The sequence below is a fragment of the Aspergillus caelatus genome (assembly GCF_009193585.1).
Source record: "Aspergillus caelatus strain CBS 763.97 unplaced genomic scaffold BDV27scaffold_51, whole genome shotgun sequence".
NCBI classification, from domain to species: domain Eukaryota; kingdom Fungi; phylum Ascomycota; class Eurotiomycetes; order Eurotiales; family Aspergillaceae; genus Aspergillus; species Aspergillus caelatus.
This window is the reverse complement of record NW_022475314.1, coordinates 13,285-31,525: the sequence shown is the minus strand read 5'-3', so window position 1 is coordinate 31,525 and position 18,241 is coordinate 13,285. Positions and strand designations below refer to the sequence as shown.

At 48.5% G+C, this 18,241-nt stretch overlaps 7 protein-coding genes across 7 annotated transcripts; 4 read left to right on the top strand and 3 right to left on the bottom strand.

Moving 5' to 3' along the window:
• Window positions 1–41: 41 nt before the first annotated feature.
• Window positions 42–1,681, bottom strand: fumR (Zn(II)2Cys6 domain-containing transcription factor fumR; the record flags this gene model as incomplete). Its single annotated transcript, XM_032075444.1, has 2 exons — window positions 1,357–1,681; window positions 42–1,294 (listed from the first exon to the last, which is right to left on the bottom strand). The coding sequence occupies exons 1-2, from the start codon at window positions 1,580–1,582 to the stop codon at window positions 42–44; spliced, it is 1,479 nt and encodes a 492-aa protein (XP_031929503.1). The 5' UTR covers window positions 1,583–1,681.
• Window positions 1,682–2,038: 357 nt separating this feature from the next.
• On the bottom strand, window positions 2,039–3,033 carry BDV27DRAFT_170892 (phytanoyl-CoA dioxygenase family protein; the record flags this gene model as incomplete). The annotated part of the gene is made up of 2 exons (XM_032075443.1): window positions 2,381–3,033; window positions 2,039–2,328 (listed from the first exon to the last, which is right to left on the bottom strand). Exons 1-2 carry the CDS (start codon window positions 3,012–3,014, stop codon window positions 2,039–2,041), a joined length of 924 nt encoding a protein of 307 aa, XP_031929502.1. The 5' UTR covers window positions 3,015–3,033.
• Window positions 3,034–3,607: 574 nt separating this feature from the next.
• Window positions 3,608–4,310, bottom strand: BDV27DRAFT_125252 (uncharacterized protein). The gene has a single exon (XM_032066289.1). The coding sequence runs from the start codon at window positions 4,200–4,202 to the stop codon at window positions 3,675–3,677; it is 528 nt and encodes a 175-aa protein (XP_031929501.1). The 5' UTR covers window positions 4,203–4,310; the 3' UTR covers window positions 3,608–3,674.
• A 582-nt stretch (window positions 4,311–4,892) lies between these two features.
• On the top strand, window positions 4,893–7,771 carry psoF (bifunctional monooxygenase/methyltransferase psoF; the record flags this gene model as incomplete). Its single annotated transcript, XM_032077942.1, has 2 exons — window positions 4,893–5,181; window positions 5,240–7,771. The coding sequence occupies 2 exons, from the start codon at window positions 4,896–4,898 to the stop codon at window positions 7,684–7,686; spliced, it is 2,733 nt and encodes a 910-aa protein (XP_031929500.1). The 3' UTR covers window positions 7,687–7,771.
• Window positions 7,772–10,743: 2,972 nt separating this feature from the next.
• On the top strand, window positions 10,744–11,393 carry BDV27DRAFT_91681 (SH3 domain-containing protein). The gene has a single exon (XM_032077941.1). The coding sequence runs from the start codon at window positions 10,847–10,849 to the stop codon at window positions 11,333–11,335; it is 489 nt and encodes a 162-aa protein (XP_031929499.1). The 5' UTR covers window positions 10,744–10,846; the 3' UTR covers window positions 11,336–11,393.
• A 2,143-nt stretch (window positions 11,394–13,536) lies between these two features.
• BDV27DRAFT_125246 (esterase/lipase family protein) lies at window positions 13,537–15,300 on the top strand. The gene is made up of 6 exons (XM_032066288.1): window positions 13,537–13,801; window positions 13,879–14,238; window positions 14,292–14,526; window positions 14,583–14,639; window positions 14,711–15,025; window positions 15,078–15,300. Exons 2-6 carry the CDS (start codon window positions 14,099–14,101, stop codon window positions 15,291–15,293), a joined length of 963 nt encoding a protein of 320 aa, XP_031929498.1. The 5' UTR covers window positions 13,537–13,801; window positions 13,879–14,098; the 3' UTR covers window positions 15,294–15,300.
• A 131-nt stretch (window positions 15,301–15,431) lies between these two features.
• BDV27DRAFT_91676 (uncharacterized protein) lies at window positions 15,432–18,134 on the top strand. Its single transcript, XM_032077940.1, has 2 exons — window positions 15,432–17,803; window positions 17,884–18,134. Exon 1 carries the CDS (start codon window positions 15,541–15,543, stop codon window positions 17,791–17,793), a length of 2,253 nt encoding a protein of 750 aa, XP_031929497.1. The 5' UTR covers window positions 15,432–15,540; the 3' UTR covers window positions 17,794–17,803; window positions 17,884–18,134.
• Window positions 18,135–18,241: the final 107 nt, after the last annotated feature.

The window sequence follows — 18,241 nt, the reverse complement described above, 5'->3', positions numbered from 1 at the left end:
AAGGGAAATTTATTTTTTTTATTTCTGCCAGGTCAAATAACCTAACCTGCGCCAGCGCTAAGTTTCCCGTCATCCCCACATCGCAACGCCAGTCGCCATACTTCGTGGAGAAGCTTCATCGTGGAATCTTCCTTAGTCCTTATTGCCTGTACCGTCACTTTGGCCACGCCGCTCAGCCCGTCGCCGCCTAGGGTGCCCTGCTCGCCTATCGTCCGGGCAGGTCGCATCATCTCATTGACTTGGTCGTGGATCTGTGTCATAGTGGCCTCAATGATGCAGATCAAGACTAGTGGTCGAGTGGACGATGATGCCGGTAGCTGAAAGCAGCCGATGGCGACACTGGGTAGTTGCACGGGGAAGTGCTCCTCTGCCGTCGATCCTTCCATGTCCAATCGCACTTCAGTCCATGCTTTGATGTGCTGCAAGATCTTGTCATACGACTCAACCAGACAGAGATAACTGGATAGGACCAGCAGCTGGGAGGGTTGATCTAGTGCCAACGCTGCCGGGGGTGATCCGGTATATGTCTGGCGGGTCTTGTATTGAGAGAAGATATCACTCAGGATTTCCATATACTGATGAGAGAGTTTGAAGGTGCGATCTACTGCCAGTTCCTGGGGGGAACTGGGACCGTTGCTCGTTTTGGAGTTGGTCAACGGGCTGTGCTCTACATCGACCGACGGGATGGCCAGCATATGCTGGTGCAGCTCCACATTTATGTCTGACAATTTACGAACCCACGAGGTCATATCTCCCGTCGGTTTGGACGTTTGTTGCGAATATGAGCTCTGGGTGGCACTGCTGTTGGAATGTGGTCGACTCGAGACGGATTGCCCGTACCCAGAGTCCGCCGCTGTGTCTTCACTGCCGCTGTTCAATGCCGTCCCGTCCCGGTGGTCGAAGTCCATAAGGTTATTCGCTTCCTGTGACGGGACGTTAATGGTTTTGGGAGCCACTGTCCTGGCGAGGGACAAGCGATGTTGGGAGTGTGTCGTCGCTGGTTCGGAGTAGGGCAACAGTGTGGATGTGGAGGAGGGTTGGAGATACGAGCTCTGTGATGCGGCGTGGAGTTCACTCTGATGGTCCGGTTCAAATCGCCCACCCATACGGCTCCGTGGCTCCGGAGGAAAGGGTTGACTCTCCGGATGATTCTGGATGGGCACTAGATCCATGCCGGACTGCGGCGACGCAAAGTCAAGTCCCAGATCCAAGTCCGCGGGAAAGTCTAACAAGCTCGAGGGGGAGAGATGAAAATGCTCTGACATGTCTTTGTTCGTCTGCTCTGATGGATTTCCTTTGCCGAGGGGTTAGCACTTGGCCGTCCTCCGACACCTGCTAATGAACACCCGGGCTTACCTAGGGATTGTGTCGGGTTCGCATTCGATATGTCCGCTGGTTGCTGCGTGGTGTGTGCCCGTGGGCGATGTCTGGATCTCACGGGCCTTGGGGCACACTGGACGCCTGCTCTCTGACAGCGAACACAGGGCTCATTGTTGTTCTCCCGGCGGCATCGCAGCTTCTGGCCATGACAGCGGTCGCATGCCCTCCGTGACAGCCCGAGATCATGAACGAGCATACTCATGGTGTGCGGTAAATTATCCCTTTATTTTGTTCTTTTTTTCCCCGTTGTGTTTCTGTTTTTATTATCGTCTGCTGAAGAGAATGTGATCCGGAAATCCAGAAGGGTGAGATCTGTCAGATAGTATGCTGACCCTTCACTTATTTTTTTTTTTTTTTTTCGGCCGTTACCGACGATGGATCGTCAGCCGTGCATTTCCGTTTCTTATCATCGCCTGCAGCATGTTAATTAAATAAACCAAATAAAATTCTATCACACGCTAGTGGAGGCAGCGACAAGGAATGCCATCCTGGCGCTAAATAAAAGGGTGGATCGAAAACACGATGGGGGCCGGAAACTGGAGGCCTTGCGGACCTTATCTGGGTCACTGTCCTCGTATATGTATTACCGTTACATTTGACTTCTTCTTGTCTAGATCTATAAAGAACATTCGGCTGATACAAGATATAGCATCGACGACTATTGATTCGCCGCCGCCAACACCGCCGCCAAGTTCAACATTGGATCCCCATTTTCCACCATCCCCAACGCTGCGGTCGGCTGGCGATACCCTAACAGATTCAACATCGTCGCACTCATCGTCAGTGCCTTGCTGCGAGGAATCGCTAAGAACTGATTCTCCTGGGTGCGCATGGTGCCGCGCACGAAGAACAGGCCGTGCAGGATGCGAGTGACACCCGGGACACTATTATGGCCGGCACCATGCCAACACGATGCCAAGAAAATGAGGGCGGCGCCAGGCTTCATCTCTGCATGCAGTTAGTGCTAGCCGTGGTCTGGCGTGAGCGAGGGAGGACGCACCAGCAAACGTGACCTCGTCTAAGCGTGGCTCTCGCTGGTCATCCCATCGGTGACTGCCGGGGATGAACATTGTGGCACCATTGGCCTGCGTCGTCTCGACGCCGGCAATCAAGCACCCCAGCTGCGCCGCCTGGTTCAAGCGGTAGGGCTTGCTCTCATGCTCAATTAAGTGTGTCCCGTCATCACGGTGCAGTAGCTGTCGCGGCGCTCCATAGCCCATGCGGAAGCTCAAGCTGACCGAGAGCAACGGGTCGATGTGGTAGGGCAGATCATACCCTTCCACTCGCCTGGTCCCATGGTCCGTCAGGATCTCTTTCCGTAGTGCTTCCAGGACCGGGTGCTCGCAGACTCTCGCGAGGGTATCTGATTTGCCGACGAGGCCGCCGATCAAAACTGTCTCTTGTGGCACGAGCCCCTTGAAAAATCCGTCATCGTCTTCGCGGTCGTTATGCGTGTATTTCGCAATTTCCCGTTCAACACTAGCTAGATCTTCCTCGCAGACAAGGCCATTGACGATAACGCCGCCATCACGGTCGATGACCGAGAGAATGTCTTGTATTGGGGCTGTGGCTGGTAGCTCCGCAATGTGGGTCGAGGGCTTGTAGCCGGGGGGAAATGCCTCGGGCTGGTCCATGGTGGTCGACTAAGCGAAACTGTAACTCTGAATCCTGTCTCACGGTGGCCCTTGTCTGCAGAATCTATTTATTACTATCCTCAACTCGACTAGATCGATATCACCGAAAACTGCTATTCCTAGAGAGTGGATCGGGACTCCAACCGAAAGGGGCAATTGCCCGACGTTTATCCTGCATATGCAATCTTAACAATTAGGAAATAAGCATACTGGTTGACCGGCATGTGCTCCCTGACGCAGCTAATCCTACGATCATTCAATGTGTCAACACGCAACGCGACCTGGATCGCCGAGGCAGTGATTTGCTCCAGCATTCCCCACGTCTCCGTCGGCCAGTTTCGGCCCCCTGACAGGTTTGATCCTATTGGTGGAAAAGTGCAAGTGGGAATCGAGCCGCGGCGGATCCTGCCAAATCGACTGTGGATCCCTGGATCTGATATTTACGAGGCAGTGGGGCTTTCGGAGAAGAAGAAGGAAATTGATAGTCGTTAACTAGTAGTCTGGATCAAGCTGCCAACGGCTAACGTTACATTTTGCTGAAGATTCCTGGGATTATGGAAGGGACAGAAAGTTTACTATTGCACGATGCACGTGGGATTGCTAACTGTACGTAAATTCCAGAACATTGACGAACAGCAATCCACAGGGGATGTAACATAATTACTTCAACCCCTCCGCGATGGTCGCCACTGTCGCTGCGAAAATGCACAGGAACGCTGGCACATTCACCAAGAGCGTCCGGCTGTGATGGCGGGGCAACCACGTCTCGAGCGCGCTCTCGTTGGGGACCCCCGCAGTGGTAGGGTCCTGAATGCGGCGCAGAATGGCAAACATGGACGGCCCCCAGCAGAAATGAGCGATGCTGAAGAATGCACCGGCGAAGTAGAGATGACGGATCTCCGAGCTTTGGCCGCTGAACCCGTTCACTAGGCAGAGCACGGTGGCCGGTGGGTATGTCAATCCAATGCCCCAAATCCCCGGTTTCATGAATGCCGGCAGGAACCGCGGTAGGATCTTGCCGCTCGGGTGGGTGGGATCTGTCCGCAGCGAAGGATGCAGGAAGGCGCCGAGCGAGATGTCTTGCGCCCAGCTGAACATGAGGGACGCGGACGAGATGACGAGGGGCGACACGCGGAGGAGGGCGACGCCCAGCTGAGGAGCATTATCGGCACTGAAGAGTGATGCCATGATTGGTTATTCTGGGAGGTCAATCGATCTGTGCAGTGGCCCTTCACCAGGCCTTTATTGTTTCAGCTGGAATGGGTCCGGCCGGAGGCGTATTAGCCCATCGAAGGATCGATGCAGGGCCGACTGGTTCGGTCGGATGGATTGCATGACAGGTGCAGGAACCGGTCGAAGGACCTATTGTTGGAATAAGCTTGTTTTTCGTGTCTTTTGTTGCTGAATCGAAAACTAAACTAGGGCTTGGCTGGATTTTGGTCCGACTTCCGCAGTTATTACCAAATCTGGATATGTCCGAACCACCGAATTTTCAAAAAGTCCCCACACTAATAAATAGTCTGGAATTTGTTATTGGATAGAAATGATAGGGTGGGAGCTAGTGTGACTATATTACCGGAATTCGAACAAATGAATAAGTATGAAGCATGCAGGGGGTGGTGCCGATGATATACCGATTCCAGCGAGAATAGCGAAAGTATTTAGGACCTAAAATCCTTCGGATTGACTAGTAGTCGCCCGATACCGAAGGACCCATAAGCTTAATCCAACACTCTGAACCGAACCTCTGGTAGTCTGAGCCATGCGATTGGCTCCCTCGGTAGGAACCGCTCCGACGAGCGGACTCAAAACATGTCAGTTTTCCCATAGAGTGCTCAAACATGGTGAATGTCACCTTGTATCCTTCTCGTATAGTCCATCATGCCGCACAAGAGGACGGATTACGATGCGATCGTCATTGGTGCCGGCTTCAGCGGTATCAGGTCCCTCTGGGAATTACGGCACCGGGGCCTGTCCGTCAAGTGTTTCGACGCGGCACCAGATGTAGGAGGCACCTGGTACTACAATCGCTATCCCGGGTCCCGGACAGACGGCGAGGCTTGGGTTTACATTTTCAATTTTGCCCCAGAGTTGCTCGAGGAATGGAACTTTAAAGAACGATATCCGACACAGGAAGAAATTCAACAATACTTGGGTCGTGTTGTGGGTCAGTTGGGACTGCGCTAGCGAAACGGCAAAGGATATAGAGCTGACAAAAGAGGCAGACCGCTACGATCTGCGAAGGCATATCGAATTTGGTACACGAGTCGCGTCCGCACGCTACAGTGACAGTGAGAACATCTGGACGATCACCACTGCCAATGGAGTGTCCACCACCTGTCGCTACTTTCTCCCGGCAACGGGAATCTTGTCGGTTCCCAAGGTCCCAGATTTCCCTGGGCTCCAGACATACACCGGCGAGTGGTACCAGGCATCCACCTGGCCTGCACACAAGGTGGATGTCCAAGGGAAGCGTGTCGCCATTGTGGGTACGGGTTCCACCGGTGTCCATCTCATTCCCAAACTTGCGCCTGCCGTCCAGGAACTAACCGTGTTTCAACGCACACCGAACTATGTGCTTCCTGGGCGCAATTATGTCATCGATGAGTACCAGGTCGTCGACGTCAAGAAGAACCACGATGCCACATGGGAAATGGCATCGATGAATCTCGCCGGTCACGCCTGCAGAGCATCTGGGAGAACCCTCAACGGGACGGACCCCGACCAAATCCGACAAGTCTTCGACGATGGCTGGGAACGTGGCTGTTTCAACTTCCAGATGGAGACATTTGATGATGTGTTTATGGACCCCCAGTCGAACGAGCAGTGCGCAGAATTCATCCGCCAGAAAATCCGCGCCATCGTGAAGGACCCGAAGAAGGCAGAGATCCTGTGTCCCAAATATCCTTTCGGTGCCAAGCGTCCGCCGTCTGGACATCACTACTTTGAGACCTTCAATCGGCCCAACGTCGACCTGGTCGACATTAGTAGAGATGAGATTGAGCTGTACGAGAAAGGAATTCGGACTAGCTCCGGTGCGGAATACGAGTTTGATATGATCATTTTTGCGGTAGGATTCGATGCCGGTACGGGTGCGCTGAACCAAATGGAGATTACTGGTAGCCACGGCGAATCCTTAAAGCAACATTGGAGCGACAGACTGGGCACCTTCGCTGGTGTGCTGGTTAATGGGTTCCCTAACATGTTCATCGTTTGCGGCCCTCATATGCCGGCAGGCAATCAGCCCGTGATGCTAGAGATCGCCATGGACTGGATCGGCAAAACTATTGGGCACATGGAGGAGAACAAGCTGGTGGCGGTCAATGTCACTGAGAAAGCTGTGGATGCATGGACAGGCCATGCCGACGGCCTGTGGAATTCTGTCTGGATCTCCAAGCCCGCCACTGAGCACCGCTCTTGGTTCGTCGGCACCAATATCCCGGGCAAGCCTGCTAAGATTATGTTCTACTTTGGCGGCGTTCAAGGATGGAAGTCGTGGCTCGACAGTGAGCTCAACACGGAATGGTCCGGTATGGAGTTTACTGCTCACACTGTCACGGATGAAGATGAGGATACTGCTCCAGTGGAAGAAGATACCTTCGGTCAGGCAACCTCCGTGGGCGGAGTCCCAGTTACCGCAGAGATGCTGGAGTCGGTTGTCATGCCCATGCAATCTGACGATATTAGAATGTCCGCGGCCGAGAAATTCAACGTCGGATCGGCGGCCTGTGCCCGGTACATCGACTGGGCTGTCAAGGAGGTGCAGGACCGCGGGCTGGTCCTGAAACAGGACCACAGAGTCCACTGGTGGAAGGTGATGCAAGAGTTTGTAAAATCTGAGTCAGGGCGGATGCTCATTGAGCAGAGCCCAAGCACTAAGGAAGGCCTACAAGCGCTCACTTTGAAGCTGGGCACCGAAGGGGAAGCAATATCCCGCATTGGGCCGGAGATAGTTCGCATGTTGACCGGCCAAACCAACCCCCTCTTCCATATGCTCAGAGATAACCTCCTATTCCGGATGTATCTTTCCGACGAGGGCGCCAGACCCAACCGATATGTGGCCGAATATGCTAAGATCCTCACTTCTCGTAAGAAAGGCCTGAGGATCCTAGAGGTCGGTGCCGGCACAGGAGGTACGACCTTCCAAGTGCTGAACGCATGCAGTCCGAACGGTGAATGCTTCTGTTCGCAGTATATGTATACCGACATCTCGCATGGCTTCTTCAAGACGGGTCAAAGTACTCTGAAAAAATGGGAAGGTCTGCTCACATTCAAGACTCTCAATGTGGAAAATGACCCCGCCAAGCAAGGATTCGAAGAGCATTCATATGACTTGATCATTGCAGCGAACGTCGTACACGCGACGAGGTCGCTCACTAAGTCATTGGGTAACATTCACAAGTTGCTGAAGCCCGGCGGTGTACTCGGCCTGGTTGAGCTTACTCGGTTAACGCCTTACTTCAACATGGCTTTTGGTCCGCTGTCTGGTTGGTGGCTCGGTGTCGACGAGGGTAGAACAGAGAGCCCCCTGCAATCTGCAGAGCAGTGGAACAAACAGCTGAAAAAGGCTGGCTTCTCTGGTGTTGATCTAGCAGCTTACGATTTGCCAGAGCCAGAAAGACATAGTGCCCTTTTGTTGTCTACTGCTCTCGCGGCTCCTGGTGTGATTTAATGCTTAGGGTTCAGATGCTGTCTTTGTTTCTTTAGTGGTGCCCACAAAGGAATCATACGTGACTTGCTTTCTCGCAGGTATACGGGTCGGGTCTAAACCCAGCCTATCTCTTAGCATGTTTGAGATCAACAGATTAATAATTTCTACTGTTAAATTATCAGCGTCATACAGCACCATCCCATGTAACCCAGGTAAACACCGGTGAGTACGCTCTGTGAGTGAAAGGTTACTCCAGTGGTATTCTCCCATACGATAGTGCTCAGAAAAATATAGTTGCTATAGTCAAAGACTTTACATAGGTATTAAACTTGACTACTAGATATAACTATAACAATAATACTCCCACTAACCATAATAAATTTCTTGGATGATTCTGCCTTAAAATTTTCCGGGAGGTTCCTACAGGATAGGCTGGCTTCTGCTGGCAAATTTGCAGGCCGGGAATCCAATAGACAACGGCGGTTGAGATGACGCCTCAAAAGAATACAAAATATAGGGAGCTGAATATTCCTGTAGAGAGATACTGTTGTTGGGGAATCCTGTTGGGACTATCCCAACTAGAGTTGATCGGGTTCCCCGCAAAACCCGACGGTGTAAGCTAAATATATAAAAAAATAATTAATACTGTATATCTTTATAAAAGTTATATAAACAGTTATTTTTACTTTTATACAAATCTATAGAGCGTCTACTAAAGATCTAGAAGCTATAATTTTAGCCTACAGTCTATTTCTAGATCTTAGTCTCAGTCTAAAGCCTGCCCATGGGCTAGGCTGGGCTGAGCCCATGACAGGCCGCCCGCGGGCCTGCAGAGGTCTACACGAAACCTTTTCGATCCCTGACTTACCCCGCGCCAACCACATGATTCGGCCAAGCGCTTCGATTCAGATAACTCCTCATAGAGAGGATCAGCTGCTTCAGTGCATATTCACCATGGAGGAAGCATAATATATCATTGCAGGTGTCACCGGGTTGCTACCTTTACAACCGACAGCGGTAAGACTATCCCCAAGCCTAAATATGATTTCATCGAGTTGCATGACAAGTCATGCAACAAATCCTGTGTTACCCAGAATTCATGGATTTTTACTATAGACTGTCTTCACAGCAATGGTTATTAGTCTACTATGTGGAGCTTAAAACAAATAGTATCACACCACCCATCGCTTTTTCTGGCGTTGATTGTCCAGCCTAGCATTTTAGGTTCCCCGTATACAATGTTCTCCAACTTAAGGTGTGTGATTACGCCATGAAACCCTAAATAATCTTTTTGCCGCTACCGATCGGAAGCTTATTAAACTACAACATAAAGGCAATGGTCGTTTGATTGGCCTCATTTTAGCGATGTCTGGCAATGGAATTAAGCAGAGGGTCTCGACCTGGTCATGTACTTAAGTTGGACCGCTAACTGCAGAAGCTCTTCTCCAATCGGGATCATGTTACTTTTAATCCTTTTCCTCAAACCAGGTATCTGTCTAATCTAGGTCATTCCAGACGTGAGTCACATCTTCTTAAAAAAGAGTTTGGTTCCAAATCTACTATAGCCATGGGAGAAACAAAGCCACAAAAGAAAAATTTTGATATGACTCGATCTCTATTGAACCGATCTCTATAAGGCGTGGATCAATACTGAATCAGAGATAATACGGCCAAAAGTCCCTACAGAATTGACTCGTATTGACGATCTTCATCTTCCTTGATCGATTCAATCTGCTTCCACTATTGGCTTACTTTATCCAATCTTGATCTTTTCATCCTTTCTTGACCTTGATATTCTTATATTCTGACAGGATGTACGAGCAGTATACAGTGAGCTGCCGACACTGTCGGAAAGGTACGCGCTATATACCAGTATCCACAGAAATGTGAACCAGATATCGTCATTCATAGGAATACCCTACGACACGTGGTACCTAGTTTGTCTGCTCTGCGACTTTCTCTTTTGCAACGACTGCCATGGTGACCATCCCTCCTCACATATCCGTTGGTTCAGACATCAAAGAAGCCGGAGGGTACCACGCGGGGCGAAACCAGAAATGGTAGAGTGTCAAAAATGCATGAAGATGGTTCATTGTCGGGTACAGTGTATGCAATGTGATGTTGCCTTTTGCAGTAGCTGCGTGCTAGAAGATGGACGAGGTTGCTGGGAGGACCATGAACATAAAAAATTGGAATATGTTTTTCCACCGGAGATTGGTGTGTTGGAAGTCTGTGAGCCTTGTAGAGTTTGCGCTTCCAAGGGTTCTACAGCCCATTGCACGCGGTGTGGTCAAGGTCAGTTGGTTGATAGCTTCGAACTTATATGCATTAGGATTGTTGCTTACTTCTTCAGGCCTTGAATCTGGACAGGCGGTGACAGATTGTCGCACTTGTGTGAAGGTTTATGGAGCAAGTGCTGCATACTGCCCGTCTTGTCTTCTATGTTGCAAGAGAGAGCACGATCCGGCGCATGAATGGGAGTCTATCACAATCATATACAAAATCTCGTCAGCTGATACTAATCTTGCTACATGCAAGTGTGATGAATGTCAACAGAAGTATGCATTGGAGCGTTGCAATCACAGGCCACTCACTTACCATTTGTAGAATCGATATGTCCAGTCCGAATAACCTCTATAAGCACAGCCACAACAGCTTTGTCATGTCGTTTGGTGAGAATGCGTGGCGCGAAATGATGAAACAGAGTTCGAACGCTTGCAATAACAAGCCCGTCAAAGATATTGAGCTGGAAAATAGAGGGCTCCTGTCAGAGTCTGATTTTCGATGCTCACTATGCGGGTCCGGTAAGTAGGTAGGCTACAATAAAAATGCGTCCACACTAAAGCTGCACTTAGGTTTCCTAAACCTTGCCAAAATACATATTTGCCTTACCTGTATCATAACATATTGCTCCAGCTGCTTTGAAGAGGGCACTGGAAAAGCCCATGAGCACGGATGCACGACCTTTTACATCAACTGCCAAGAGCCGCCTAACAATCTACATCAACTGCCGCAGCGAAATTATCAACAGAACTGTTCTATATGCAAAGGTGAGTCGGCACGCTAGGAATTGTGATCTTTTCATGAGACTCATCACGTGATAGAAACTATTAACCTGTGGCGTGCGCAGCACCTCACTTGTACCTCCTGTAAGAAATGGTTTGTCTGTCCCAGCTGTATTATGGAAAAGGGCTCTACCATCCATCACGACTGCTCCGATGCACTCACACCAAACTTAATTTTCGATGATACCTATCCTATGGACAGGCAGTGGTGGTCGCGAGAAACCGTTCTTCTCGCTAGACAAGTCAACTTGAATATAATGCCCCTTGCATTTGTTATTGCCACCACACGTTTTGACAAGAAAGACCCAGAAGATATGAGCGTCCGCTTCGGCGACAGGATCATCGTGACCAGCTACCCCGAATACGATAATTGGTACTATGGAAGGAATGACTGGAATGGTCAGACTGGAGTGTTTCCAAAAGCCTGTGTTCAGGTTGATGAAGACGCAGTTAAAATTGCTCAAGAGTATGATTGGCTTCAAACTGAGGCACAATTGATTGCGTCTAGGGAACGTGAAATACGGCGCAAGGAAAAGAAGATGGAGTTTTGGGGCAAGGCCCTCCAGTTTGGAGCGGCAATCTTATCCGGAGGTGGAGATAGTTGAGCGCTAGTTAAGCATTATAGGGCAAAATTTAAAACATCTCAATTACAGCGAGACATCTGCACTTGATTTTTTGGGTGATTCTTGTAATTCATTAGGGTGTACACCCCTGAGACTCCCAGAGTCATATCACTCCAGCGGAACCCCAAGCGAATTGGATGAAGAAACGAAGTGACTAACCGCGGTGACACTATCAGAGCTGGAAATAGATTAGAACTCGAGCGATTCGCTCCACGATGGTCGTTTCATAAGGCTCGGGAAAAAGAGGCCAACATGGCGACTTAACGTCACTACTAATGTCCCATCATTGGGAAGGAGTCGTCGCAAACGTTGCCACAATAGCACCATATTGAGTCGAATGCTATGCCAGATGGCTACGTTTAATATTTCTCCTTTACTCCCTCTATACCCTAGTGCATAGTACACCCTACCCTCGTCCCATTTACGCGCCCGCTGATTCGTCCATTCGTCCGATAGTAGATCTGGTCCGCGGTGCGTACTCCCGCCCGGATCGTGTGCATATCTATTAATATATATAGTGGTATTGTAATTTTTTTCTTAAACAGTAGCTCTTATTTCTATATCTCTTTTCTTTCTTCTCGATTCCCAAGTTATATTTCTATTTTATTAACAATAAGATAATCTATTAATATTTTATATAAGAAGAGTATAATCTGTATTATATCTATATATTATTTTCTACTTAGTAGTATTAATCTGAATTCTATTCTTCTTATCTTTAGCTATCGATTTGCTTTACCAATCTGGAAATTCTGTTATAATAAATCTTTTTGTCTATAATAAAATATATTGTCTCTGTATCTATACTAGAGTTGCACGCGGGTCGGGTTTTTGATAGGTCTCCCCGACCCGCGGGTTCCCCGCCAAGTCTAGATTAAACCTAATTAGGTAATGTATCGCTTATTAATTACAGACCTTACCTAAATAAGCCTAGTATAAAAACTGTTTAAGCTCTGTATCTACTCCCTAGTGCGACTGATAATAAGGGAGATCGCTCGGAACATCAAAATCAACACTCAATCTAAACACGTCATTTTAACGCGTCAATCGATCGAGAAAGGCCCCCTGAGGCCCCAGGAACCGCTATGGAGGTCCCAAACCCCTATAGTAGTGGTCTACCGAGCGCGTCGAGGTGGGCACCCCTAAACGGTGTACTACTACCACTATCACCACTATCACCAACACCGATATATCGCGGGGGCCCTAGGGTCTTAGATATACCTATAGACCTGGAGTAGATAAGTAGTAGCGAATCTAGTAGAGTCCTAAGTAGGGCCAGCTTTAAAAGCAGCAGAACTACACAGAGCACTCAAAACAGCTGAAAGCGGGGAGAACATGACCAAATACTAGAACACAGTCTAAATTCTGGAAGATCTCTAGCTGCAAAAGAAACAATAAAAAAGGAATACTTACCTAGCAAAGAAGACAGATTACCAGCTTCAAAATAACTTCTAGTAAGTAAAGAAAACTCTAAAGAAAACCCCTAAAACTTTATATTAGAAAAAATCTATAGAAAGTAAACTAACAACGCCTATAGAAGTCCCTGAGGCACCTCCAACAGTAAATCGTCGAGGCCGCGAGATCCGGCTCCTACAGCACTTTCGGAGCAATTAAAAACTGTATATAGAGTCCTAACAATGACCATATTAATCCACCAAAAGATCTCACGATAATAGTAATTATATGTGGTTGAATTGCTTCATATTCGATATCGCTGGTGGTGGTGAAATCGGGCGGCAGGTGGGACAGGGTGTCAGGTGATCACCTACTGTAACAGAAGCCGATAGGACTTTTTAGAATCGAGGTCGCCAAAACACGAGGCCTGAGTGTAGCCAACAAAAGAGTGGATTGGATCAGAACAGAGAAAATGCACACTCGTGTCGTTTCTAGTAAGAGCTATATCCAATGACACTATAAGAGTACCCTCCAATTACATCGAACAAGAGATCTCTAATGACATCGAACGAGATGTCTCCAATGAGACCAATGAGATGAATTACAGCCAGCCAATCAAGGCGATTTTGGACTCAATTCGCCACAAATTTGTATGGAGTTTTGGCAGTCTGTTGAGTCGCGAAACATATAGGTTTTTTGTCACGTGCGGGGCGTTTCCCCTTCCTCTCACTTCGTTCGTTTCAGGGCAACCCCGGGATATCTTTTGTCCCGTATCTATCCTGTGTCTTTCTCAGAACGATACTTTACCACGCTTAGAATACTTGATTGTGTATTGTGATTGTAACGGTCAACCCCGAATTTTCTATGAGCATGCAAACAAATCAAACAAATCAACAAGTCAGCGAGGTCTTGCGAAGTGGGGAGGTGTCACTTTCATCAGTCACTCCCTGATCTGGGTTATAGCCTAAGGCCTGATGTATGTAAACAGCGCCTGACATCGCTTTGCTTGCAGACAATCCATGAATCTGTTCACCACGATACTCAGCGTGTTAGGTACAGCCCTCTTGACGCTCTGCGACTTCATCCCCTCGATGGCCTTGATCGAAGCTAACACGCAATACTGCTATCAGGATCCTCACTGGCGTCTTTTTCCTTTGGGGACTGACTTTCACTCATCCTAGTGAAGGGAAGATTGCTTAAACGGAGAGGAGCAAATTGATGCCCCCAATCCAACCCCAAGCTAATCCCCTCCCTTCCCTAACGTCCCACTCTGCTTTCAAAATTTCCCAGCAAGACTTTGCTTTTCGAACTTGAGACTCGAGCGGCAAAAGAAGCCGACAGTAATTGTGCATGGTCAGGATGAAAACGGTGAAGGGGTTCTTCCGCAGAGGGGCAGCAGCCGATGATGATGAAACTGCATGCAAACACCAGCCGAAAACCTTCTCGACTGGCATTAAACGATTGCACGACTCGTGTGGCAGTAATATCGAGTAGGTGCCTTCATAAGATAAATTGCAGAACATTTGTAAAGTTTTGCTTGCAGCATCGTCTTTGTCCACGGTCTCACTGGTGACCGCGATGCAACCTGGACTGCCCGTGACGCGACCGAGCCCTGGCCCAAGACCCTCCTCCCGTCGATTCTCCCGACAGCCCGCATCCTAACTTTTGGATATGATGCGGATGTCGCTGATTGGAAAGGCTTAGTGTCGCAAAGCCGTGTCAATAATCACGCGTGGAATCTACTGGCGGCCCTTTCTGCGTACAGAGAGGACGACGCAGTAAGGCAGCCCACTCTCTGGCACTAGTATAGGTTGCAGCATATTAACACGCACAGAATGAACGACCCATTATATTTGTCTGTCATAGCTTAGGTGGGCTGGTCTGTGAAGATGTACGGTAGAACCATATTATTTAGTAGGAATAATTAATACTGGTAAGTAGTTATGCTAATATCTGTGATAGGCCTTGACCAGGGCTAGGCAACGCTCAGAGCCACACCTCCACAATATCCTCGATTCCACTTGTGGTATTGTATTTCTCGGCACACCGCATCATGGGTCTGGCCTTGCTCGATGGGCCGAAGCTTTGTCCCGATCCCTCGGCCTAGCGAAAACAACGAATACAAATCTTGTCAGTGTTCTCAAACGGGATTCTGAGGTACTTGCAAGGATTCAGGATGACTTTCACACGATGATCAAAGCCCGTGAAACAGAAGGACCGCTTCCGATCAAAATAACTTGCTTTTATGAGGAAATGCCCCTGCATGCTATTGGTTTGGTGAGTTCGGCAAAACTAGGCTTCTTGGCATATACTGATGTAACTGGAATAGGTTGTACCACAAGACTCAGCAATCCTGCCGGGCTATATTCCCATTGGAATTCACAGTGATCATATGGGAATGACAAAATTTGCCAGCGCCGAAGATCCTGGGTTTATAGCAGTTTGCTCAGAGCTTAAGCGGTGGACCAAAGAAGCTGATAAGGCCAGAAAAAACTTTTGTATGATCCCGCCCACAGACCCTATCACAGATAGCCAGGTTGCATAGAAGCTTTTCTAGACGGAGATTAACTTGACATTGTTATAAGCTCCATCTCAAAAATCCACTCAAATTTCAAGTCCGTCCGAGACCTTCCGTCTGTATTAGTTAATTATTACTGATAGACTATCAAGGAGCCCCAACAACAATCAACAACCGGCCCTGTCCTCGTGATTTCTGTTTGACCGACCCGGAGGAGGACAAGAATGATTTAAAACGTAGGAAAGGAGCTCGTGCCAGCGGCACGTGTGAGTGGATGGTCCACACAGAGGAAATTATCGCCTGGCTTGGTCCCGGACAAGAAGACATTCTGTGGCTCCATGGGTTTCCAGGAACAGGAAAATCGACAATGTCCATATTTCTCGCCGAGAAACTATCGGCAAAAGCCCCTGGAACCAGTATAAAGAAAACGGTATCGTACTTTTTCTGCGACTCGGGTAAACCTCAGAGAAATACCGCCACTTTAGTGATCAGAGGGCTGCTTTATCAACTCTTCAAACATCACCCCCCGCTCCTCAAACATTTCTGGTCAAAGTACGATGAGCGCGGGCAGTATATTTACGAGTCATTTGATGCACTCTGGCAAATATTCATGGCCGCAGCGGCGGATCAGCAGACCGGCCGAAAGTACTTTATCATTGATGCACTAGACGAATGTGATCAGGACTCACAAAATACACTCTTACGGCAGTTTGAGGAATCTTTCTCGAACCTCAATAAAGCCAACTCGAATATTCGGATACTGGTGACTAGCCGGCCCTACCCCGAGATAAAACGATACTTGAAAGGATTCGCGAACAAGGATTTAGCTTCGTACCCCCAGAGAAAGCAGGATATCGAACTCTATATCGAGGACAAAGTGAAAGATCTTGCTAATAAGAACTCCTATACCCCGAAGGTCAGGGATCAAGTCAGGACCCTTCTTCGGGAGAATGCCGGAGGTACTTTTCTATGGGTGGGCTTGGTATGTGAGCAACTAGGCCAGACTGCTTCAAAAAAAGCTGTTCAAGTGTTAAAGGGCTTACCTCCCGGGCTTCCTTCACTATATGGGAAACTTCTCAACGCAGCCCTAGAACAGCAGGGTGAGATTGTGGTTCGCATTCTGAAGCTTGTTGCTGTATCCCTGCGACCACTGAGCGTCCTTGAGCTTTCTGAAATCTGCCAACTTAATGTTGATGAAGAGGATTTAGCCACTCGGGAGCTGTATACTCGAGATGACATTGAATCTTGCCGTCTTATGGTCATCATTCAGGACGGAAAGGTGCTACTGTTACATAAGTCTGTACGAGACCATTTGAGTCAAGCGGGCCATCTTGATGAGCTGGATACGCACGCTGAGCTCGCCTATCGGTGTATTGACCTGGTCATTAAACCCCCGGCCTATTCTTCAAATTATGCGATCGAAAATTGGCCCCGACATGCGCGCATGGCGCAGTCAAAATTTGCTGTCCAGATTTCGCAGACCCAGTTTTTTGAAATCTATTCTCCATGTCGAGAGAAATGGCTTGATGAAATCAGAAGATCATTTGGCACTCATCTTCCGAGGAATTTGTCTCTTCTCCACATAGCTGCAGAATGGGGATTGTCTACATTAGCTCGCCATGTTTACTCTCAAGCAAAGCAGATGAACTGCCTGGATATTTCCAGTCATCTTTGTGACGGTGTGACGCCATTTGAGCTGGCTGTTCAATCTCGAGATGCGAGTATTGAAGTCATTTCTGTCCTTCTGGACGAATTTGATGAGAAGGTTACTACGCGAGTGCTTGAAGCTGCTGCCAGAAACCGAGGGAATGGCGAGGAAGTGATCAAATTTCTTCTAGTCCGTCTTGGAGACCAGATCACAGTGACCAAAGACGTTGTTATAGCTGCCGGTGAAAACTGGGAGAACGGCGAGGGAGTGATGAAACTGCTTTTGGAATATCGAGGAGACCAGATCAAAATCGATGAGGAGGTGGTCATAGCCGCTGCAGCAAATCGTGGGAATGCAAAGGGAGTATTTAAAGTGCTTCTAGACTACCAAGACCAAATCATAATTACCGAGGAGGTAGTCAAGGCTGCTGCTGGGAATCGGTGGAATGCGGTGGTATTAATGACGCTTCTTCTAGATCGTCGAACAGATCAGGTCAAGATTACTGAGGAGGTACTTATAGCCGCTGCTGGAAACTGGGGAAGTGGCGAAGGAGTCTTAAATCTGCTTTTTGACTACTTGGGAGACGAGATTGAAGTTACTGAGGATGTCTTAATATCTGCCGCTGGAAACTGGGCGAATGGCGAGGCAGTGATGAAACTGCTGCTACGCCGCCGAGGTGCCCAGGTTATGGTCACCGAGGAGGTTCTTAAGGCTACTGTTAGCAACCGAGGGAACAAAGAAGCCTTGGTGAAACTTCTTCTGGGCCATCTTCTGGACCACCAGGGCCAGATCACAATCACCGATGAGGTATTCTGGAAGGCTCCCGCTGGAACCTTGAATCATAGCGAGGTGACAAAATTGCTTCAGGGCCACATTTGATAGTAATGAAGTAAGTATCAAATCCTTACTGGATAGAGACCCCGTAAATCTCTACATACGTATGGAACTGATTTCGATTTTGCTAGACAGATATCCGAGAATGAAGCTCTCATTCGCTGCTAGTGTAAGGTATGGCTAGATCATGAAAAAGAGAATAATTATCCATCAATCAGAGCCACACAAAGAGAAATTGAAAGCCCCAGAGCTATTAGTACTGGTATTATCAGAGACTCCGTCCAACCTATTTGGAAGAGAGCCTAGTACAAAGGGTAGAACTTGATCGCAAGATAAGTGAAGTATCCCGCCGAGACAGGCTATCCGATAAACGGGAGAACACAAAGCTGGCGCTGGTTTTCAGTTTGATTAACTCGAAGGGTTCGCCAAAAGCATTTCAATCTCATGCCGTACAACCCTTATGTCTTCCTAGCTTTTTGCCTCCTTCAATTTC